The following is a 24,619-nucleotide window of genomic DNA, read 5'->3' on the forward strand; positions in this document are numbered from 1 at the left end:
AAATAACATTGCTACCATGAAAATGTGCTGAGGTATCCAGTATTTGCCATCTCTGTTTTCACGATAGGAAAGAGATTGAACACCATTCTCTACTATATCAGTTCACGAGGATTTAACCCTGTAATAACCCTGTTTGTTTTTTGTCTCTTTCTCTCCATCTCTCCCTCTCTGTTCTCTAGTCCTATAGAATCCTGCCAGAACTTCTACAAAGACTTCACGTTACAGATCGATATGGCCTTCAACGTCTTCTTTCTTCTTTATTTTGGCCTGCGGGTACGTTGGCACATGTGCATGCATGCTCACACATGCACACAAGCATACACTCACTCATTCATGCATATACTAGAATACATTTACAGACATGCTGTTAAACGCACTGGCACAAATAATATGCACACAGCCATGCAGGCAGGCATTGTTTTACATACATTGAAATCTTTACCCTCCTACAAAAAGTTATTTCATGCTTATCATTTTCAACCAAAACACATCCCAATAATATCCATACAATCTTTTTATAAGATGAAGAATTCAAATTTTGAAACAAAGTAATAATTTGAGACACAACATTTTTATAGGATGACCACCAACGCCAACAACAAGCAGTCACCTACGAATACTCACACAGCATGCCTTTAGATAAAACTGACACTGTTGTTATAATGTTGCTAGCATGGCTGTCATGCCAGAGCAGCATTCCAGTGGTGCAAACGCAAGCCGTACATCCTGAATGAATGAATAAATAAACTCATAAGCTGCTTACCCCACCAACCATTCGCATGACTCAGCAAGTGGGGTGAAGCTTTTGTCATTCTATACAGTATGTCAGCGATGCCAAAGGAAGACACAGCATGCAGTTTGGATGGTGGGCTGTGGTAGTGTTTAGTATAAAATTAAAATTTTGTTGTCATTTTCGATGCCTTCCCTGTTTCTTTCGACAGTTTATAGCAGCCAATGATAAGCTGTGGTTCTGGCTGGAGGTCAACTCAGTGGTCGACTTCTTCACTGTTCCTCCTGTGTTTGTCTCTGTCTACTTAAACAGAAGCTGGCTTGGTAAGTCTACGTATCTCTTTTGGATGTTTCTTTCTATCTCGATTTGTCACTCTCCATTTCATAAATCAATATAGCCTTGTATTTTGATGCTTTTTTCCACCATTTTTTTAAATTTTCTTCCTCAACTCCTCTGTTCTACCCTCTATCTTCACATGTCACCCCTCCTTTTATCACTCCCAATCTCTCCCTTTGCCTCCCAAACCCCCTTCTGTCTCCCCATTACTGGGAGTGTGTCTCCAAGGCCCTCTTGCTCTGGGCTGCAGTCAACTTTCCCTCATCATTGAAAGTGACAGGCCTTGGTTCCTCTGATGTTTCAGGGAACACAGACACAGCAGAGTGGATGGGCTAATGGGAGTGAGAGTGACTCAGAATCAGGCTGCAGTTCTGTTTGCGTGTGTGTTTGTGCTTCAGACTTATTGGTAATTGCCCTGTTGAGGCGTTGCACCTGGATACCTCACAGCGGTCCATAACTGCCATCTAATGGTGTCCTTTGCTCTCACACAAAAGAATGCACAAGAAAAAGTGTGTTATCCCCATACACAGATATATACACGTACACACACTCTTGCATGAGCAGACTGGAAAACACCCTAACCTGCATTATGTAACGACCTACTTTTCTCAGTGCGTTCAGAGTATTGTGGCCCAAATTACACTGCACCAAAAAGAGTTTCTTTTTGGCTGTATTCTTATCGGGTGCATTGCCACTCAACTTTTAAAACCTTATACAATAGTATACATTGCTGCCATACTTCATTTCAGAAACTCAGTTGAATGCTAATCCTGTTTTGTTTTCTTTTTTTCAACCTGTGTCTTTTGTAGTTTTGGCTAATCCGACGTATCAGAAATAGGCCCTTTTCAATCAAGACATTTTGACATGTCATACAAGGAAAAGTATGGGTTTAAATAATAAAATGTATAATGTCTGAATTCCATTTAGCTACTTCAGTTTCAGTCCTGCTGTTGTGCATGCTGGTTGACTGTCACACTGTCATGGTTTACTGGGACACTGTGAGAGAACAAAGCCATTGCTAATGTTATCCGTATGACCTGCACTTTTCCTGCTAACAACTCGCATGATCTTGGAACAAGGCAACATTGTTAAAAAGAAGTTTGCTTATTTTAGTTTGTTTGAGGGGATGACATGCGGCAAAGGACCTGGGCTGGAATCCAACCCGGTGAGCTACCAGGAGGCCCAACTTATTTTAGTTTTTTTTTTAAATTAGAGATTGGATTAAAGGTCAAATATAGATAAAAGCTGCAAGGATTTGTTAATTAATTGACAATTGACAAGTATTTTTCAACAAATATTCCCTGGTTTTAGCTTCTCAAATTTAAAGATTTGCTACTTTCTGTGTTTTATATCATTGTTAGTTAAATATCTTTCAGTCTGGGGATTGGTTGGACAAAAATAAGACATTTGAAGACATCACATTGGGCAGTAGGAAACATAACAATAGTAATATGTATCATAAGAGTATAATCATTAGTTGTGTCCCTAGTGTTGATACTCTTCCTAAACTGTTGACTTGTTTACCTGTCTGATTGTTGGACCACTCATTTATTGCTCATTGTTAATTTCTGTTAGAACTGCATGCTATTGTAGTGAACCAATTACTTTGGTTACCGGTACATAAGAATGTTATCGTAACTGATAGAAATGATGGCCAAAATAGTGAAAGTAACACCCAAGTTGTAATAAAACTGAATCATTGGTTAACGTGATATAAACTGTCTATATCTGATATGGAAGGGTGTGCCTTCTATCCCACAGTGTCCTTGTTTTTACATGCCTTGCTGGAATCAGTCTGTGAAGTAACATAAAACTGTGAAAGTCCAATCTCTGAAGTGATGACGATTTCTTAAGCTGTGTAATGAATTGGATATGGCCAAGTCAAGTTATCTAGTTACTGGTATTCATGATGTAAGATGTCCTCATCTCATCCCCAGAAAACCGTTGGTGTTAGTGCCTTGATGAGGATGATGAAAGACTGTGAAATGGTGGTCTGGCTGCTGCCTGTCATTCTGCAGGGAATAATTACCTGTGATCATTAAATATCCTGCATCTGAGGTTGATGTAGAAAGCAAAGATGCCTTTTATATACAATACAGCTGCAGTGAGAGTTGTTGTGTATAAACAGCCACTGAGAGTGTGAATTTATTGTTTTTGAGAGATGCCCTAGATTCCAGAGCTATTTATATGCATTTATTTATTTTATTACTATTATTTTCAAAAGCGAATAATTTTGAGGACTATTTTTGCAGGGATGACACATGAGGTGGCATCTCCTTCAAACATTAGAGCATGTTTATTTTGACAGTGTTGGACATATATAGCCACAGAGTATTATACAGTAGTAACAGAGCTCCAACTTGCATAACTAAAGTGTATATTTACTGCTGGTGTGTTTGTCCATGTGTTAAAGGCCACATGAAGTGTTGCAAATCCTTAGTTATAAAATTAACAGTGTGTAGATCTGCAGTAGGATATGGTGTACCCTAACAGTCTGGTGATAGCTTCCAGAATACTTATGGGGCGCTGAAAGTGTCTGTTTATATTCAGGCTCTGAGGAGGTAGGACTGGAATCATGATTAGCTGCTTATATCCTGTATTAATATGGAAATTAGAACATACCATATACCATGTTGTGACAGGAAAATAAGTGCAATTAATCAGTATAAGAGTCTCATAAAATGACAAGATATAGGGCCTTATTACTGATCTGCTTTCAGATGGCAACTGTTGATTAAATGACATTGCCACTTCCATAAAGCCCCCCTATAGGTCTTCATGCACTTCCAATAGGAAGTGTGACAGGGGCATAATGGTTTTCTTAATAATCGATAGACTAATCCACAATTGGTGCTACTTTCATTTAGTTAAGTGTTCTGTCCCTTAACAGGCTTTGTAAGAGGAACCCAGGGTGGTTGTTAAGGAGGTGTACTGTGCTCCTTATTCCCCATGGATTTGTTCATCTTTTCTTTATGTTCACTGTTGGGGAACACACACTACAGCCAGTGTAATACATCATAATTACAGTACTTCTTGTTTCACTCTTTCAGCTACGGTCCTGCATGAGAAGACTGTTGGAGATCCAGTGGAGGTGTACTCAGATTATAAAAAGACCACTAATAGGGGTTTTGCCCTGTGCTGTGTGGTAGTGTGCTCGCCCACTTTGCACCTGAGGAAATATATGCTGTATGCATTTCAAGTTATGTTCTCTCTGCCTCTGCAAATTGGACATTGATTAAGAGGAGGATAACGATGTGTGGCTAATGTAAGAGGGCTTGCAGAGTTCTTCCTTGGAAAAGGGAATTAATCTCCTTTAACTACTTGAACTGAGCATTGCTCCCACGAGAGTACTAGCAGTATAGGATTAGCATATTACTGTTTGAAAGATGCTAGTAGCCTAGCTCTTGTGGCTACAGAGCCCTTACTCAACTTCACATTTCTCCCTTAATCTCATTTGCAATGTTGGTTTGCATTATTTTTTGAAAAAAAAAAAAGATTTTTGACAATAAGTGGCCCCATGAGCTTATTTAAAGATAATTTTACACCCTGAAGTGTTGTATTTTATTGAGCTGTGTTGTTGTCTGATTTTATAATAGCAACCTAAATGTTGTTGAAGTTTAGCTGCACTGGCTTTGAGAATGTACAGTACTGTAGTAGCCTTCAGGCATGGTTTCTAACCATGGATTTGGATTCTAACCTGCTACTGCCTTCTAGTGGTGATTTAGTATACTGTTTGTTGATCCCTTATGTTATGCTGGAAGAGTAACTGACATTGGCTTAAGTGCATCTGCCTTATATGGTGCTTCAGTCACTGGCAGGAAGCCTCCATGTACATTTAGGGGAGGGAAACTAATTTGGGGGAATTTTAGGCCTCTTTGCTGTATTGCATGTTTACATTATTATACAGGCAATAGTTACGATCAAGCAAAAATGTCTTGTTGATGTTAAATTTATACATTAATATGCACATGCTGTCTATCCTATGAATATATAATATAAAAACCAGTGCTTTGTACACTAGTAGCACGTGTATGGGTTTAGTGCAGCATAGCATCGTATGATCTAATCCTGGCTGTTGACTGTCAGTATTATCCCAGATGAACCCTCCCAGAACACTGATTGATAAAATGTCCCAGTAGGCTGCTCTGCCAGAACATGTGAGAGAGGCTATGCTCTGGCTTGCAAAGCCTCAATGAAGTAAGAGTGGGCACAGACCAGAAAAACCCTTTTTGAATGAGCATCTGGCCAGCTGACACTCGTGTGTGCAAGAGGATTTTGCATGTGTGGGAAAGAGATTTTCTCATACATGAACACGTGTTCAAGGGAGCCAAGTTTCATTGAGAGTTTTTCAACACATGCATGCACAAATACACAAACTTGTGAGGACATTGTGCTGACTTACATTCATTCTCTTTTGACAGTGATTTTTGTCCCCAGTTGGGAGGTGAGTTCTCAGATGTGATGATGTGAACGGACATTTGTCCCACGCACACATGCCTACACACACACGCACACATAGATGTACAGTATAACACAAACACAGATGCTTCACACTAATTGAGAAAAATGCAGTCCATAGCAGCCTCCATCACGACATCACTGGGTGTTTTGGTAAAATGTCTAATGTTTGTGCTCTCAATGCCAAATTTGCAGAGCGGTTGTTGATGTTAGTTCAATTTTTATTCATTTCTTTATATGCTTCTAACACAAACTTTCACACAAAATATTCAGTCTGGAAAAAATCATATCCAATGACTGAAAAGGCAGAAAAAGCAGAAAACCTTATTTAATTACCGGCCCCCTTCTCAAAATTACATAAATTACATTTGAGAACATTTAGCTACAGAATATGAGAAAACAAAACACAAATACACAGTCCTGCCAAGCATAAATTGAATTTTGTATTATTTATTCCCTATACACTCTTGAATTAAATACCTGAATGACATTTCTCAGGTTTATCAATCCATAATTTGACTTTACTATCTGGCATACACATCTGCTTCAATATAGTACCATAATCAATTTGTTACACTTTGTTGTAGCCAGTAGTGAAATAATTACTTGTACCTCTCACTTAAGTAAAAGTAGAAATATCATAATATAATTCTTTTTTTTTTTATGAGTCAAAAAGTTCCACCATTGATTTTAACTAAACAACTACATGTAGCAGTGAAGTCATTTTACTGACAGGTTTGACTTTTAGGACAGCACATGTTTTAAACTACTTTATGTGATGTGTTGTCTGAACACGTCTAAGGACGAAAGTGTACTTGTTCCAAATGGCCACACTCAAAGGTGGGGTAAAAAGCCTGTAGTCATAGAGAGGGGTGAGACACGAGAAATTGTACAAATGGGAACAATGCTGCACACTTTGGACCGTCTGTCCTCAAGGGAATTCATGGCATTGTTTTACACATAAAAAGTGACATAGGTAGTTGTGTGAAGAATGTAAAAAAAGAGCCAGAGAGAAGTTGAAACCCTGCCTAGTTTTTCACATCTGGCCAGTTGTCAGCGAGAGCGGTGGTTCAGATGCTGTTTGACGATCCGGAAAGTACTTTGTGTGAAGCATACTGATGCCTTTACTTTTTACTCCACTCAGCTGCTGCTCAATAATTCTGTACTAGTAACCAGTTATTTATGTATACAGTAGTAATACAGATAACTATATAACTAAATATATTGAGGTCACATTAGCCTTTTAATTCTTAGGTTTTCACAGACAGATTTTTTTTCAGACAAAATCCGATTTTACTGAAGTTGAAATGAAGCTGCCCTGAATTGTAAAATAAATCTTACCAGCAGCTCATTGTCGTAGATATTTTAAAATCTCCCTGTGGAAACGGGACAGTCATGTTCAAGTCAGGATTATTGTTTTTGTTCTGCATTATTTTCGTTTTTATCTTCATCTATGCTAATCCCTGGCAGGATTCAGACTTTTTTTTTTTTAGAAAATAGGTTCAACACAGGCTGTGTTTGATGGCTACAACGGGTTAATAGTAGAACACTAAAAGCGGCATGAGAAAGGTAAATCTGTTTGGGTTATGAGGATTAAAGGCACTATAAAAAAATAAAAAAATAAATAACACCTATATTAAAGCTGACTTTTTGCTCACAGAGACACAGTCCCTGGCAAGACTGACATGATTTGACAAACAATACAGTTCTAGCTGTCTGTTTTAACTCGTCTGTGTGCAGCAGTGACCATCGATTTAACAGTATTTAGTGTGGAGATTTTAACATTAGTGGTGCAGTATCAAGGAAGCCTTTTACCGAAAAATAAAAGTCTTGCTTTCTTTTTCACTTAAGAATTATCTCTTTTCCGGAGGCGCTTTTGAAATTCTAAATATTTTTGGCTTGCTGACTATTAGTTCCCATCTTGGAAAGGAGTAAAAGGAATTCCTTGGATTTAGTCTAAAAGAATGATTCCTCCTAAGCTGCTTGTGTACCGGCGTACACACAGTAACGCACATTTGGAGACCCTCCGAGAGACATGGAGGCGAAAGAAGTCCTGTGGCGATCTTTTTCAGAATGGGTACAGGGTGAGGCAGGGCCATCATGGACAGGAGGAAAAGGAAAGGCAGACAGGACTGTATCATTCAGTGTGGTCCTGTTTACACATCCTTTCCAACTGGGGTAAGGGCAGTAGTTTGTGTATACATTCATTTTCTGGAGGTGTGCACAGAATGTCTTTATTAATAGCAATAACTTCATTAATCCAGATCTTGAAATTGATTTTCTATTACAGTTGGTTGGTCTTTGGAACATGATTGGTGACCAATGATGATTTGCAGGAAGTAAACTGGAGAGAATTCATATCACTTTTTGTCACATAAACTGCCACAGACGTGAGCACACAGACATGAGAACACACACGTTCCATGGGATCAGTCGTGTTATGTAAAAAGACAATGAGGCAGGTGTCGCATTGTTCTCTAATCCCTGAGAGAGCTGCTCTTGGATACAGACTGAGGCTCATATAAACTAGGCCACATAATGTTCCTCCTAACTTGTTTGAATGCATAAATAATTCCAATACATCATCTAATATGAAATGTTTTTCTTCTTGTGTCTCACTGACTAAATTTTGCATTGTATGGTTCTGTGCTTAAGTGCTGCAGAAAAAACATTTGGACCATATCTGTCTGAATGTTGTCTACACTGAGTTGTCTTTCTTCACAGCTGCCGCTCTTACATTTCTCTGCTGCCACTGTAAAGATATTTTAGAAAACACCAAACTTATTGATACATGTATGAATAGGAATCTAATGTGAAATTGATGATCATCTCTCTTTTTCTGTCTGTCTTTCTCTTTTTATCACAGGTTTAAGATTCCTAAGAGCACTAAGATTGATACAGTTTTCAGAAATCTTACAGTTTTTGAATATCTTGAAAACAAGGTAAGAATAAGGCTTTCCTCATTTATTCATCAGTCCCTTAGTTTTATATTAAACTACATGTCTTAAGCATATTTTATGAAGTATCATAATTGTATGCTTGAGTTAATAATGATGTGTTTTATGTTTGTGGTTTAAGCTTTTTGTCCCATTCCGCAGGTCATTGGCCCTATATGTTCATTTTTATTGTTTTTCTAGTACATTTTCCCTATTGTCTGTTTATGTATATGCCCACAATCTATTTAAGTCCCATCTCAACTATCCTGGCTGTGAGTCACATAAGGCTAGGTTCTGCTGTTACTTTCATGAGCTCACGAATCTCTGTTTTTCGGTCATTGTGGTCTAAAGTCTTTGAGTTTTATGGTTCTTCTTCTTCTACACAGCAATTCCATCAAGCTGGTGAACCTGTGTTCCATCTTCATAAGTACATGGCTCACAGCTGCTGGGTTCATACATTTGGTAAGTGAACAGATATGAAAGCCAGTGGATTCTAGTGATCAATGAGCCAGTAAGGAAGGTAACCAACTAACTCATTGGTTAGATACAACTGTAACACACAGCACTTTTCAAAATCAAATAGTCTAATGTGTTATTGTCTAAAAATTTGCTGACTAAAGAATTCCAAGAAAGGATATTGTAATAAAAAAATAATTTCCAAGTAGGGTTGCGCTGATCCAACTTTTTCCTCTCCCAAAACAAATTCCAGTGACTTAATTCAGGATATCAGCCAATATCTAGTACTGATGTGATACCTGTACTTTATTTTTCACAAATTTAAAATCTGTGTCCCTCACATGGAACTCACTGGAACCATTGGCTGGGTCTGAAATCACTCCCCTGTGTGGAACTGTAGCACTAAAACTCATTATAGACTGAATGACTCATAGTGGAGACACTGAATTTTATAATCAGATCGATGAAAAAAATTTGGATCAGTCATGTTATGGCACAGTCTGATCTGACTAATAGAGTTGGTACTGGCACTAACACTGATCTGTACAGTAGGAAGTGTGCAGTAGGAATTTAAAGGAGGGTAAATTATGATCAATGATAACAAGACAACAATCACCAATTCAAAATTCAAAATAAATTGACTATACTTTCAGAAAGATCAATCAATCAATTCATACTTTTTAAAGATTGTAAAGGCTTCATACAGTATAACTTGGAACTTTGAAATTGTGTGTGTGTGTGTGTGTGTGTGTGTGTGTTTATATATATATATAGATATATATATAGATATATTTATTATACAAGAAAAATACATAATTATTTAAAAACAATGGTTTGGTGTCTAGTATTTATTATCTATTTGTAGCTCTGCTCAACAGCTCAGTACAGCATCAAATTGTTTTACCACTAGATGGTAGCCTAAGCTCAGCATAGAAAGAATATACCATATTCCTCAACAAAGACGAATGCATGAGCGCTTGTAGCTGGATTTAATCAAACTTGATTAAACAGTTTCTTTAAGCAAAACTCTGTTTACAAATTTGTGGTTAGAGTCATGTCTAATTGTCCTTCCCTCCCTCTCCCATCTCCATTTTAGGTGGAAAACTCAGGGGATCCTTGGGAAAACTTCCAGAATTCCCAGTCACTTTCCTATTGGGAATGTGTCTATTTGCTGATGGTTACAATGTCTACAGTGGGCTACGGGGATGTCTATGCAAAAACCACCTTGGGGCGCCTGTTTATGGTCTTCTTCATCCTCGGTGGTTTGGTAAAACAGGCTTTTCTTTCTCCCTTACTCCCCTTATCCACTCCTAAATCCTGCCTGCCCCCATCAATAGACTGTTCTGTAAATTATTGGAAAATGAATTTAAATGCTTTGATTATGTATATTTAAAGATATTTTATAATAGTGCTCTTTTTAAAATGTTGCCTGTACCAGTAAATGTTATTTTTTTGTCATAGTGTAGTTGTATCCTTCTGTTTAGCCTACTGTATCTTGTCTACTGTAGTTACAGTACTATGTGCTCCTATGTCTCCTTTCCCTTATGTGTCATTCCTGTTTTTGTTTGATTAGAGAATAAGCTATTGTCTGATAATGTTGTTACTGTTCTCTTAAAAGCAGTTGCGGTTTCAGGACACCCCTCCTCCCGTGTCTCTTCCCACAATTCCAACAAACACAGGGGCAGGGAGATGAGGCTTAGGCCAGCCTGACTGTTACCATAGCAACAGCAGCCTCCCACCCCCTCTCTCTCACCTTCCTCTCATCTAGCGTCCTGTTGGGCTGCCACTAGTACCGTAACTTACGCACAAGCATGCATGGGTGCACACACCTGTGAGCACTCACACACATACTGAAGACCCTGCCTCCTCCATCTTCTCTTACAAAAAATGGAGGATCTAGCCAAATCACAGTTACTGTGTTCTGTATTTGGACAGCTATCACTGTGTACTGATGACCTGCAGCTGTGTGGATGTGTACCGTGTTGTGGCCATGGTGATAGGTTGTGTTTTTCTCAGTGCTGAGAGCTCTGGAAGTCTTTAGGCTAGTACCCCAGCCTGCTTCCTATCAGCAGCAGTGGCTAAATAATGACTTCAGGCTGGAGATATTTTAAAGCCAGGGATCATATTAAATTCACGTCATTTCACATTATTCCTGGTAATGTATAGATACACTTTCCAAGCATGATTTAAGTATGGATTTACAAGGGCAAGGGCACCATTTTGTTTCTTAATGTAGATGTAAGCCTAGATGAGCAGTGTCAGTCAGTACCCCATTGGTAGTTAGTAGATGTAAACACAACCCTGTGCTAGGATGACCGGCTGTGAAGCTTTGCAAAATACATCCAGCTCATTTTCCAGCCCAACAAATGAGTCTTAATGTGTTTTGCAGCTGTGGACCATCAGGTGGGCCTATTCAAATCAACCTGCCAGATCATCTGTGTTTGTTGGACAAAACATGGCACATAGGTTTTTACTCTCCTTCAGCTTTTAAAATTCTGCTATCCAGAGAGGTTTTGGGTGTTATCACAGACTGAATATTCATCAGCTGTGACAAAATTCTTGCCCACTAACCAAACCTGTTCCTAAACTGTTACCTTTTAAAAACTGGGGCTATTTTTTCTCAACAGCAATAGAACGTTTTTTGGTTTATAAAGCTCTCTCTCTCTCTACAGACAATGAGAGAGTTTTTACTGGATTTCCATAGCAAAATAATATTTTTCTCCCCTCAGAAATCTGGATTCACGCACCAGTTTCCCCACCACCCACTCTGCAGCGTAGTAGTCTCTTTTTTAGTCTCTTCTTCTGTCTTCTATCTTCTCCTTAGGCCATGTTTGCCAGCTACGTCCCTGAAATCATAGAGTTAATAGGAAACCGCAAGAAATATGGTGGTTCCTATAGTGCGGTTAATGGGAGAAAGTAAGTATTCCAGATGGTTCTGCTGTTTTTCTGTGTGCGGTAGAACCCTCTCTGCATGCCTTTTTCTTTTTTCTGTTCCATGCATGTAGGCCATGTTTGCTCGCTACGTGCCAGAAATTGCTGCTCTCATCCTTAATCGGAAGAAATACGGAGGGAGTTATAACTCAACACGAGGCAGAAAGTAAGTTGAAATCCAGACAAGGTGTGGTTGTGTGACTCAAGTGCACGCCCCTGAAGTTTATAGTTACTGGGGGTTAGTTAACTTGACTTTTTTAGAACAGTAAAGTTACTTTATAACGTCAAGTCACACTGCGTGACTGGAGACCTTGGCCATTAGGACACACATGTCCATGCCCCTTTACTCTCTCTTTTACTCTCTCTGTCTGTCCTTGTCTTCTTCTTCTTTCTTTGTCTACCTTTTTCTATATCTGCCTCTATCTGTCCTTCTCTCAGAGCTTTCCTGAAATCATTTGTGTGCCGTTCATTTTCTTTCTTTGTCCTCCTGAAACATCTTGTGTTGCGCTTTAATTTGGAAAATAGAGCTTTCATGACTACTACACTTTAGACTTGCAGTAAAATAACCTGTGGTGCTTCTGTGCAATATATCTGTGCACTATGTGTCCCATTTCTTATTCTATTCAGATTCAGTCCCTCAATAATACAGTCTTGCCTATAGGGATGAATTAGTACATAATCCATCAAAATGAAAGAAAATAGTCATGAAACCCCTACTATCCGCTTCTAAAGGATTTTTTTCCCACAAGAAAATAGAAAGATTTAAACATCTGCAAGTGCATTATTATTGGTGGTCTTTTTAAGTATCATCAATCTCAATGACCATTGCAGGATATAATTTCTTTTCTTGTTTCATTCTGCTTGAGTTTGTTTTGCATGTTTTATGGAATTACTTTTCTTTAACTGCATCATTTCTGGCATGTTCTCTATGACCTGCAGTCGTGTGGCTTTTTCATTGATTGTGAACTCCATGAAAAAAGCCATCTTCCTGTTGTCTGTCACCGCTAGCCCATCGCATCATCAATGCTTGACATAACTTTGGCCCTGATCTTCAGTCAGCTCCCACACCCTGAATGCTGGATGCCTCGGCTCCCATTGGAGGCTCTCAATTGCTTTTGGCTTGCTTTGCCTGCTTGGTTCTTGGTGCTCGCCTGGTTCTCGTGTTTGTGTAGTTGTGGAGTTTGTCTCCAGACACTCTTGTTATTTATGTATATGTGCAATTGACCTCTCACAGCAGAGGTTCCAGTGCACTATGAAGTATGTGTGACACTGTGGTCACTTTACTGTCTGTACAAGATTACCACAGTTCTTATTGTGCAGTACTGTTCTCCTCCCCTCGTGGCTCAAACCTTACTGATATTCAGCATACAGATTTATTTTAATCCAAATGTGGTGTGTCCAGAACAGGGAGGGTAGACATCTTTTTTCTTCTTCTCTTTTCTTCTCCTTTTCTTCTGTGGCGCATCTACTTCTATGCTGTCTTGTCTTTCTCACTCTGTTTCTCTTTTCCAATCTCACTCCCATCGGTTTCAGTCACTCTGTTCAGCGGGGTGGATTCTAGAGAGTCAGCAGTAGAACGAGCCATTAGAAAAAAAGCCTTTGTTCAATAATGTTTGCCTGTCATTGAGATAAGATTGATGAAATGTTATGTTTGGCCAGTGACCTCAGCCCAGACTCACAGACGGGTGTTGAGAGAAGCCCTTGTCAAAACTGAGGATAGTTTCTCCCACACACTTTATTTTCTCTTTCCACACCCCCTTCCATTTCTCTCTCTGGTTAGACATACAGTTCAAACATATGGTAACGATCAGAAAATACCCACCAAACACACAGGCTTAGAGTGGCACCAGGCTCTTTGCATAATCATTTAGATATGTATGTGTTCGGTGTTTACATGTATAGGACCTGACACATAGACAAAACCGGGTTGCCATCGGCGGTTCAGTCATTTAGCAGCTGTCAGCACAAAAAAAGTCTATCATGGAAATGAGATTAGGAGATTACAAGTATCCGACTGATTACAGAGCTCACAAACAATGAGGTCATGATACATTCAGAACTATTTTAAATGTAACCCTTATTTGATCTTGCCTGGACGGTGTCATTTGAAACAGGCCTTGAAGGTTATTTGGAAGTGAGAGAGACTCACATTGGAGCCATACTGAATTTCTGTTTCATACTAGTGTTGCCTTTAGTACTCTGTGCAGTGTAGCATACACCCATGAGCGCAGTGACAGCACTCAGCTTGTGTATGCTGATATAATAATGACAAGTGTTGCATTCTGTTGGCGCCCACTGCACTCGGGGCTCTGTGGTTTCCATTATGACTCTATGGTTTCCATTAGCCCCAGCTTCAGCAGTGGGGTTGGCATGGAAACTGGGTTTAACCCTGGCTGAACTCTGACATACACCTTTGATAGTCCTCTGTAAGGGCTAGCGACTTAAGGCGTGCAGGCCCAGATACTTCGACACTATCAGTCACTATCACTATACTATCACTATCACTAAGTGCATCACATGTGTTGATTTTTGACAAAGTATATAATGGGAACAAAGTTGTATAAATTGCAACATTTTGATGATGGTTGTTGCAGTAAGTTGCATCACTGACCTAAGGATTAGAGCAGTACCAAGTGAGTGACCTCTGTTGCTGATGTTTGAGCTCTGTTTGTTCATTTTGTATTCAGTGCATCCCCAATGACATCCTGGGATGTTCCCTGACTGCATGTTTTGTGTGCACGCTCTGTAATACCCTTTTGCATTTAATGTCATTGTGTGCCACACTTTTTGTTTTAGTTTCTGGATTGATGTTTATTGTTTTTCTTGTAAAAAAAAAAAAAAAAAAAGAAGTGCGCTTCTATTTTGTTTTTGTTACTTTTTTAGCTATGTCTATAATTTACACTGTACTGTACAATCAGGGTAACCACAGGGAAGATATGTTGTTTGTGAAGCAATTATAAATGGTTGAATTGTCTATGATGTCCTATTTAACCATCCAAGTTAGTCAGTGTTAAGTTTGATGCCACCATTGGCACACAGAAAGAAAGAAAACTCAGATGGGCATGCCAGCTTTAATGATGTCTATCAAGTGAAGCATAATGTCTCAACAGTATTTTCGTCTTAAACACAGAGATTCAAATTAGTGGCTTGATCAGGGGGAGAATTTGAAGTTTTAAAAATGAGGCGGAAAGTTTTGCTTGCTAATAAATCCCCTCCTCAGAGTGAAAGACAGGCACCACATGCGCTTCTGTAAGCGTGTGAGTGTGTGTGCACGTGTCTTTTCCCGTGCACATTCGTTTACACCTTCAGTTTTGTGCTTCAGCTTGTGAGTATGTGTGTCTGAGATTCATAACCTAATGTTGAATCCACACAAACCGAATAATAAACCATAAAATCTGTATATTCCCCTTTACCCTTGGAGAAGGGCATCTGGATACTGGGAATAGGAAAACATGACCGATGTCTTTTCGTCTCTTGAAATGAGAGACATCTTGTGCCAAATACTGCTGGCTGCCCACAGACATCTCAGCTCATCAGCTTGTAAGACCACACGGCCTTCTGCTCAACTCTGGCCAACCACGCAATCACGGCTGCTCATTAGATTCTCTTAAAGGACAGAGGCGACATCTGTGAAGACCATTATGCCCCGCAACATCCACAAACTGCCATTCTCTCAATATGTCATTCACATTACTTTGCCAAGTCCACTTCAGTTTAGCCCTACCCGGTCCATCTGGTACAGGATAGGAGAACACTCAGTGATCTGGATTATGGTTCTCATCTAGCATCAATAAATATCTCTGTTTCCTTTAAACCTGCCAAACTGAGTCAGATTTCAGTAATGTTCTATACAATTTTAGATGTCAATGTTAATGTGTTACCCAGAGCATTCTTCTTGTGTATAAGAGCATTATAATGACGGATTGAAGGAAACAAATCTATTTTGATGATAAGAATTGGAACAGGGAACAAATAAGACCACAGTGGTTTTTTTTTAATTTTAGGAAAGAGTAACCTAATACTCATAGCGTTAAATGCAAAGCTGTCCAATACCCAGGCACTCTAAACTAAAGTGGTTCATTTGTCTCCTGGCACATCCTGCTAAGTAGTGGATAAGGCCATTGTCATTACACAGATTGCCTTACAGGTCTCTATAGGGTAATTAGGGTGTCTGCCGAGTGTCCACACTAATCCATGTCAATATAAGGGCTGGATTGTACTGAGCATGTTTGGATTTCTCATTTAGGGGTTTGGCAATAAGACTTGGTGACATTTAACTTTGACTCCAGAAGGGTAGCTCGACTTACCACAGTGCAAATGAAGCATATAAAGTGTCTTAAATCCCCAAGATTAGTGTGATTAAATTGCCTATCATAACCATATAATGGTTGAATACAGATATTTTCACTGTTATTAGCATTACTTTCCACCTGTTTTTAATAGCAACTTCTCCTACTTTGTTAGAGGACTTATAATATTGCAAAAATAATATTAAGGGAGTAAGATCACCTAAAACCGTGATATGAATATTACAACAGTGACCAATACATGATGCGGGAATTTTCACGATTTCTCTCAATTCTGGGACACTAGAACTTAATATTTACAGAAGCACCACAAGTTTAGTTGTTGAGACAGTTCAGAATTGAATAAAACTTCCATCCAAATGACTCATCTCACTGTTGGTATAACTGTGAAGCTGACCTTTGATCACTTTGGCCTACAGTGCAGACAGAGGACAAACAGGGACACAACCTCAAGTTAAAAGTTGTTCCACTCTGACCTTGTACTTCCTTGCTGCTGTAATCAGCCCTGTGCACCGTCTGACAGATCCCTCTGCTGTAATGCCCCTCATGTTTTTGCCAGGGGACCCGTCAAATACTCTGAGGTCCTGTTTAGAATTTGTGTCAACCACAGGCCTCCAAATCACTTTGAAAGTTTAAGTAATGTTCTGTATAAAAGCACAAGCATATTGATGTACATGTCTTTGTCAACATCCATTCAGATCACAAAGGGGGTGGTTTGGCTGAAGGGACAGTTTTTATATTGAGAACGGATGACAATCCAACCACTGTGGGCTGTGTGATTATATCTTAGATTTTCTAAAGTGGTTCAGAGTTGAGTGTTTGATTGCACTTGTCGTGCAGAATTTAACCACTTTCATTACAACGGGGAAAATATTCACTTTTATGGCAAAAAAGATATAATTCAGTTACTTGTTTGCTTTGAAAAGACATTTCTTGACATGTATATAGATTTTTTCAGTCTATATTTGAGTTAGATGTTAGAGTGCTTTGGTTTGACTGATTATCTTTGGGAGACATGCCAGTGTCTGCAGTGATTTATGTTGCCCACTCAAGATGATTTCTTCCCCCCTTCCAGGCATATTGTGGTCTGTGGTCATATTACCCTCGAAAGTGTCTCCAACTTCCTCAAAGACTTCCTACACAAGGACAGGGATGATGTCAATGTAGAAATTGTTTTTCTCCATAAGTAAGTAAATTTTTTTGTTTCTCACCATGTGTAGGTTAGCAGAACACAATGTTTGAAACAATGCACAGTCAGCCTGTATATTAATGAGTTACCCACACATGCACTGACCCTTCTCCTCTTTTCTATGTGTGCTAGTATTTCCCCTAATCTTGAGCTGGAAGCCTTGTTCAAACGTCACTTTACCCAAGTAGAGTTCTACCAGGGATCTGTTCTCAACCCTCACGATCTGGCCAGAGTGAAGGTACAGTCGATGACAGGGCTCTTAGCGAGAGAAATTTGACAGATTAAGAGCAAAATTCCATTCAGTAAATCATTTGGTGGGTATAGAGAGCAGAAGAAAATATTGCAAGATGACAGTATTTTTTAAATGTATTTTTATTTTTAAATTCTTAAACAAAATGGATAGAGACAGAAAAGTGAAAAGTAAAAGGGAAAAAAGTCTGTGGTTCTTTGATCAGTACTATGACTAATGGTTTTGGTACTCGCCAGAGTTTAACCCACTAATTTGTTTAATTTAATCTAAGAAAGACAGACAGAAGCACTCAGTGCGTGTTAATAACTGTGGACATGTACTGAGATGTTAACTGTTTCTTTGGTGCTTTACACATAGATCGAGTCAGCAGATGCCTGCCTTATCCTAGCCAACAAATATTGTGCAGATCCTGATGCTGAAGACGCCTCCAACATCATGAGGTATTTTATCCTATTAACTTTGAAACCAGTAGAAACTGACTAGATAAGGCGTTACATTTTCATTGTTTAATGTGTCTGCCTGTTTTTCATCTTCTAGGGTTATTTCGATCAAGAATTACCATCCTAAGATCAGAATAATTACACAAATGCTACAATATCACAATAAGGTAAGAGATTTTGATTGCCTCACCTCATCTTAACTGCTCTCTATCCTCCCTCACAAAAAAGGCAGAATGTTTATGACGGGTTAAATACCTAACATGTCTGAGAGTTGGCCAATTGTAACAATTAAATGAAATAGCAGTAGTTAATGCTAAATTATTATCCAACTACTGCTTTCTAAGCAGATTCAAAATTGCTTTGTAATGTAAAGGAAAAGTTTTTTTGTGTGGACATTTTGGGAAATATGCTTATTCTAAAAACAAAATTTTGCCCTTTTACAAGGAATTATGTTTTTGTCAGGCTAGCTGTTACCTTGTGTTTCCAGTCTTTGTGCTAAGCTAAGCTAACTGGCAGTTGGCTGTAGCTCTATATTAACCATCCAGACATGAGAGTGGTATCATTCTTCTCATCTAATGCTAACTTTTTACGAGAAAGCGAGTAAGCATATTTCTTCTGTCTGTAATGTGATGAAGGCCCATCTGCTGAACATTCCAAGCTGGAACTGGAAGGAGGGTGACGATGCTATCTGCCTGGCGGAGCTGAAAGCAGGCTTCATTGCCCAGAGCTGTCTGGCCCAGGGCCTGTCCACCATGCTAGCCAACCTCTTCTCCATGCGATCCTTCATTGAGGTAACACAGAGGACAGGATTAACTTGCCTTGTCTCAGTCACTCTCCCTGAACAGACTGAAGTAATATGGATGAATGAATTCTCACATTGAATTTTTGTATATTAGATGATTTATTCAGGGATTGAAGGTGAGGTTACTATAAGTGGATACAGTAGGTTCTCTGCTGACAGATGGACTAGATCTATCAAACACAGTACATTCCCCGGAAAATTTTGACATCTTTGTCCAGAGAAACACTTCCATTAGAGTGATTTCAGACATCCAGGCACATCATATTTTACTGTGACATTTCATATGGAATCTGTTCAGTGTTTCTGTGGCTCAGAATTGAAGAGGTGCTTGTCTCTATCAAAGAACTGTTCTCATGTCATAAAGATGATGGATCAGCTTATAATGACTAGGCTGATGTTGTGCAGTGGAACATCTGCAGACCACATTGTGCCACGATTGGAAGGAAAACAGTGTTGCTTTTTTCTTCCCTTTTTTATTTTTTATTTTTTTATCCTCACATGTGACATTTCCGTGCTTGTTTTCTTGTCAGATTGAGGAGGACACGTGGCAGAAGTATTACCTAGAAGGAGTGGCTAATGAGATGTACACAGAGTATTTGTCCAGTGCCTTTGTGGGCCTCTCCTTCCCCACTGTCTGTGAGTAAGTATCACTCTTCCCCCCTCAGCAAGCCCACTGTCAGCGGTAGGTAGCTAACAATTCTGAAGTGAAGAAAGAAAGAAAGAAAGAGAAATGGACTGTTGGGATGTAAAGGATGTGAATTTCAAAGGTGTTTGAACACATCAGTCATTTGTTTATATACTGCTATCCCCTAATGAGTGCACATGTTTTACAGGCTGTGTTACGTGAAGCTGAAGCTGTTGCTTATTGCCATCGAATACAAGTCTGAGCAGAGAGAGAGCAGGTTTGTATATTCGATCTTGTATCATGAGGTACAATTGTGTTCCAAAGTGAACTACTGTGTGATTTGCTTCAAATTGATCTTCTAATAAAATGTCTTATATTTTCCCCCAAATCCTCTTTGCAGCATTAACCACAGTTGTTATTTGATTACATTACGTTGGTGAATGATAGTTGAATGACAGTATGAGTTACCTTTTCAAGTTTATACTTACTAGGTTGAAGTTTTTTTTAGAACACAAGTATCAGTACACACCTAGAAAGACATCTAGAAAGAACTCAGAGAGCACATACATCTGCCAAGAGCACACAGTCAGAATTTTTTTTTACAGTGTTTATCTCTCATTGGTCAGAACTTCTCACTGACACTTAAAAAAAAAAAAAGATCTGCACTAAAAACGTACATATATCACTTATTCCTTGTCCTCATAGCCTAACGTTCCACATAATTCTGATAACTTTTTTGAGCTATTCTGTTATTTGGCATAATACTGGCTGTATGTCCTTGGTGGAGGTAACCATAGCCATGGGTCTGATACTTGGACCAAACCTAGCAGGTATGCAGGAATAAATGTAAACAGTTTGGATTCAGACAAGTATTAAGTAACTGCGCTGGAACAACATCACATTAACCTTCTTTTGGTCTTATTTCTAGTATATTGTGCTGTCTATTCAGTCCCTAAATAACCAATTTGCTGCACATTTGAATTTCATGTCATGTGTTTCCTTAACTTGATTCTACTGTGTCCCTGTTGAGTCTGTATGATAACCACTAACTCTACATCGGTGTCAGTCTTCACCAATAACAACATGAAGTACTATTTTTCAGTAATCTCAATTTGCCAAATCCCACCCACCCTTCCCCATTCACCTGTGTCAAATGTTTTTGTGTACTGGCAGGGTTGCATGGCAAATGATGGACATTTTGAGCTATTTCAGCATTATAAGCTAAAACCAAGCAAATGTACAATTTCTAGTTGTTTACATTTTTGATCTTACGCTAGAATTTATCCCAGTTCGCACATGTTTTGTCTGTAGTCTTAATTCTTTAAATTTAGCTAAGTTGCTAGTATGCTTTTTGGAGCATACTTTATTACTTTTCTATATTGACTCTGAAGATGCCACATACAGGCACAATCCTTTTTGTATCTACAGCTCTTTTCTAGCCACATTTGATTTTGCCATTTGATTTAATCATGCCCTTCTCAAAAGATAAGCACCGTTAAAATCAAACAGATTTTTCTTTAGCAAACTATCATTTTTAGATGTAAGGAGCTCACCATCGGACAAGCATGAAATAACTGAATTGTGTGTCTGTGCAGAGTTGCCCCATGTGCAGCCATATAAGGCGTACCTAAATAGGCAGAGAAACCATAGTAACAGTCTTATTCTCCTCTTCTTTTATGTTCATGATAACTGTTTGATTTGAGATTTTTTCTTGTTGTTTGCAGAAGCCGAAAGCGGTATGCCCTCTACCTTATCATACTTCCAAAGTTCCACCCAATCTCCACCACTTTAAAGCTTCTGACTTTGGGAGTTTCCCCCAAGGATATTTTTCCAAACCCTATCTCACAGGCCTCCTTTTCTAACTCTTTTTTATGGTGTCCCTTGTGCTTAATGCACTAACTTCTTTGCAGGCAGAGAGAGGATAGATAAATTGGACATGTTTGTAGAAGTGCTGTTTCTTTGTCTTTGCTGTTGTCGATGTACCAAGGCCAAACGCTCACCCTCTCCATATCTACCTCTTATTTGATCTTTTCAGTTTTGTCCTTTACCAGTCCTTTGCTTAGTTTATTTCTCTCACTTTCAGTTCTTTTTCCGTGTTGCTCAGTTGTTACCCTACTGTGTGTGAGCTTTGCCAAGCTGATTATTCCACTCATGGTGTTTTTAAATCATTGCCAGTACAGTACTTCATGGTTCTTTGACTCAGAATCAGTGAGGAGTTTGTATACACATTCTTAGACCTCAGATGTGGTGTTGATAAGCACTGATAATCTGTTGTTTTACATTTTGAAATAAATTGACTGATTATCTGCCATTGCTGTAGGCGGTGGCTGATATACCAGCATGTATTTTTCTTCATGGTTTTATTACACCAGCACCTCTCCAATCTTTGTTTTTTCTTCATCATTTCACACACTAGGAAAGGCATGGAGCTGTTGAATTTGGATAGCATTAAGTTTATCCAAACTGAAATTTAATAACCATAGGCTACAATGTTCTCAAGTGCCGCACATTTCAGTTTTGCATTCCATCACCCTCTCATGTTCTCATCGGTGCTATTTGTATATCCATCTGTGCATGTATGTGCGTCTGCGTACGTGTGCAATTACCTTGAGAGGGAGAGTTTGTGTGTGAATGTGTGCGTGCGTGTGCATTTTTGTGCGTCTCAGCCATTATGTTCAGTCATGCTCGTGCGTCTCTCGAGTAGATGTTCTTAAGTGAGGTCACTTCCTGTCAGTTTGGTGTTTGAGAAACAATCCAACTGCACAGAAGTTACTGCAACCGTCTGCATCTACGTACCTGTCCCTATACCTGTACTGCAGTTGCTATGCCTTTCTGTTGGTTATTGTCCTCTTCATGCTGTTTGGTAACTGCATGCTATGACACTATCACATAAGTTGTTTGATGCTTACCTTGTTGCTCACAATATGAGGTTTTGATGCTCATTTGATGCTTCTATTCACCAGTTTGCACCCGACCGAAGAAAAATGTCTTGGATAGATACACCTGTAAAATCTCAGATTTGGGCAGCAATGTTTGTGGAACTGTCTTGATTTGATCTGTTTTCTTTCATTTATTTTCACTAAAGAGCATGCCGGGCGCAATGCCTGTTTACTTCTCTGGGGGCCATTCAATCTGAGTGAATGTTAGATGCTATTTTACTTCTCGCAAAGAAAAATGTGTAAAGAAAAATCTGATCTGCATGACTGGTGCAATTTGATCACAGCCCGATATGTATATGGATTCAATTGCTCCCTTAATATTTTTGTTTATTTTCTCCAATGTAGCCTTTTCCAGAGCCCAGAGGAAAGATGTAGTAAGATAGATGTTTTCTTAGATGTAGTGCGTCACTTCTGTCCTGAGTGCACACAGATAACATTAAAATTGGATACTGAAATGTCAGAAAATAGTTATTTAAAACAAAGATTTGAATTAAGTTGGTAAGAATGGCGGTCCCCCGACACTGACAGTAGTTTTATGAGCCATACGATAGGTATTCTTGTCACAAATTGACAAAAGTTTAAAATAGAGTAAATGAGAAAAGGAGAATGAAAAGTTCTTCATCTCTCATCTGGGCTCATATTTTAAAGGAGTGTGACCCTTAAAGGTTTGTGGGTTCAGTGTTTTGATTTCTTAGTTCACACTCACATCATTGATGATTGTTGCCCACAGGTGACCATTAATGACCAGGGTGTGTGTGCGTGTGTGTGAGCGTACAGTATGTGTGTGTAGTGTCTACTCTTTGTCTCAGTCTAATTAATGGGGAATGATACAGCCAGTCGCTTAAAGTGTTTATAGGGTATTAAACTCATAAGATCATATCAAAAATAGTTTGACTAATATGTCCACTGTTGTTCAGCATGCTGTGATACATTTATATTATAGTTGTGTCCTTAAATATAATTATATTGAATATAATATAACATTTTAGGTCAATATTGACCTTGCTGGACATGCATTGTAATTATTTTCACTCTATAATTCAATGGAGCAGAGTAACTACTGATTTTAGGGGATTTAATCCACCTCTGGACTTAAGTCCAACAATTACATTTTTCCTTGAGTGATCCTATAGACCATTGTAGAGTCACTGAGTAGAATCAGCCCAGTAATCGACAGGAAAAAGAGCTGTTCATTCCCTTGCATCCCACTGTCAAATACTAACCGAGATAACAACACTTACTGTACATTCTCTGTACTATAGCCATGTCTCAGTGGCCATCATAACATTTGTTTTGACTAGATGACTGTATTTGAATGCTGAGACTAAAACCACTCCATGGCCATAATTTTAATTCTTTCTGCCCTTGTCCCTCTACTCGTACTTCTCTGTCCCCTTTGTCACCCTGGGGCAAACCGAAACCATTCTGTAAAGAAAAGAATTAAAATTCAATGTGCGATCATACTGTTGTACATTCTGTCCATTCTTGTGAGTATCACATCAGCAAATTGTCCCAAATCAGAGGAGCAGGTGTGTTGTTATGATAACATGTAGGATACAACACAAAAGAGAAAACCAGGCTCTGAAAACTTTAGCAGGGATTATGTGTTGATGCAAAAAACCCTCCAAAACAGTCAAGATTAGCGCAGTGTATGTCTGATTAACAGCTTCAACAAGTGTGTGTACCATTCCTCTTGATTAGCATGTTGTGTGCATGAACTGAGTATCATCCATAAGTTGATGAGCATGATGTGTCTATTTCTCTGACTACCCAGCATTCTCATCAACCCGGGCAACCATGTCAAGATGCAGGAGGGAACACTGGGATTCTTTATCGCCAGTGATGCCAAAGAAGTAAAGAGGTAATCCGGCCATCCTGATTAACAACTGGTCAGTAATGCTGTAAAATAAACAGTTAAAAGGGCTAAACATTTTTACTGTGTCACTTTTAGAGCATTTTTCTACTGCAAAGCTTGTCATGACGACATCACAGACCCTAAGCGGATCAAGAAGTGTGGCTGCAAACGACGTGAGTACCTTTATTTTGCCCCAGCGACCCCCGTCCTTCCCTTCCTCTCACTCCAAATCTTACCTGTGGCTCTGTCTGTCTCATTATACTTAAGGTTTTACCTGTTTGTACACTAATATTAAACCTCTCATTGTGTCATCGTTCTTCTGTGCTGTGGCACTGTGTTTTAAAGGTAATATACTGTATATTGTC

At 39.0% G+C, this 24,619-nt stretch overlaps 1 protein-coding gene across 24 annotated transcripts in view; it reads left to right on the top strand.

The window, feature by feature from the left end:
• Positions 1–24,619, top strand: part of kcnma1a (potassium large conductance calcium-activated channel, subfamily M, alpha member 1a) — a 134,934-nt gene that overhangs the window by 71,554 nt on the left and 38,761 nt on the right. For 13 of the 24 annotated variants that reach the window (XM_051379808.1, XM_051379718.1, XM_051379727.1 and 10 more), the window contains exons 4-19: positions 180–273; positions 942–1,053; positions 8,391–8,466; positions 8,847–8,922; positions 10,013–10,183; positions 11,741–11,832; positions 17,230–17,340; positions 17,476–17,581; positions 17,951–18,033; positions 18,131–18,200; positions 18,669–18,824; positions 19,366–19,475; positions 19,669–19,737; positions 21,185–21,196; positions 24,174–24,260; positions 24,351–24,427. In XM_051379808.1, coding sequence (XP_051235768.1) covers positions 180–273; positions 942–1,053; positions 8,391–8,466; positions 8,847–8,922; positions 10,013–10,183; positions 11,741–11,832; positions 17,230–17,340; positions 17,476–17,581; positions 17,951–18,033; positions 18,131–18,200; positions 18,669–18,824; positions 19,366–19,475; positions 19,669–19,737; positions 21,185–21,196; positions 24,174–24,260; positions 24,351–24,427 — 1,502 coding nt within the window. Of the gene's footprint in view, positions 1–179; positions 274–941; positions 1,054–8,390; positions 8,467–8,846; positions 8,923–10,012; positions 10,184–11,740; positions 11,833–11,921; positions 12,014–17,229; positions 17,341–17,475; positions 17,582–17,950; positions 18,034–18,130; positions 18,201–18,668; positions 18,825–19,365; positions 19,476–19,668; positions 19,738–21,184; positions 21,197–24,173; positions 24,261–24,350; positions 24,428–24,619 lie in introns of all 24 variants that reach the window. The other 11 variants (XM_051379756.1, XM_051379693.1, XM_051379810.1 and 8 more) reach the window with 3 other exon arrangements.

The sequence above is a fragment of the Dicentrarchus labrax genome, unplaced genomic scaffold (genome assembly GCF_905237075.1).
Source record: "Dicentrarchus labrax unplaced genomic scaffold, dlabrax2021, whole genome shotgun sequence".
NCBI classification, from domain to species: Eukaryota; Metazoa; Chordata; class Actinopteri; family Moronidae; genus Dicentrarchus; species Dicentrarchus labrax.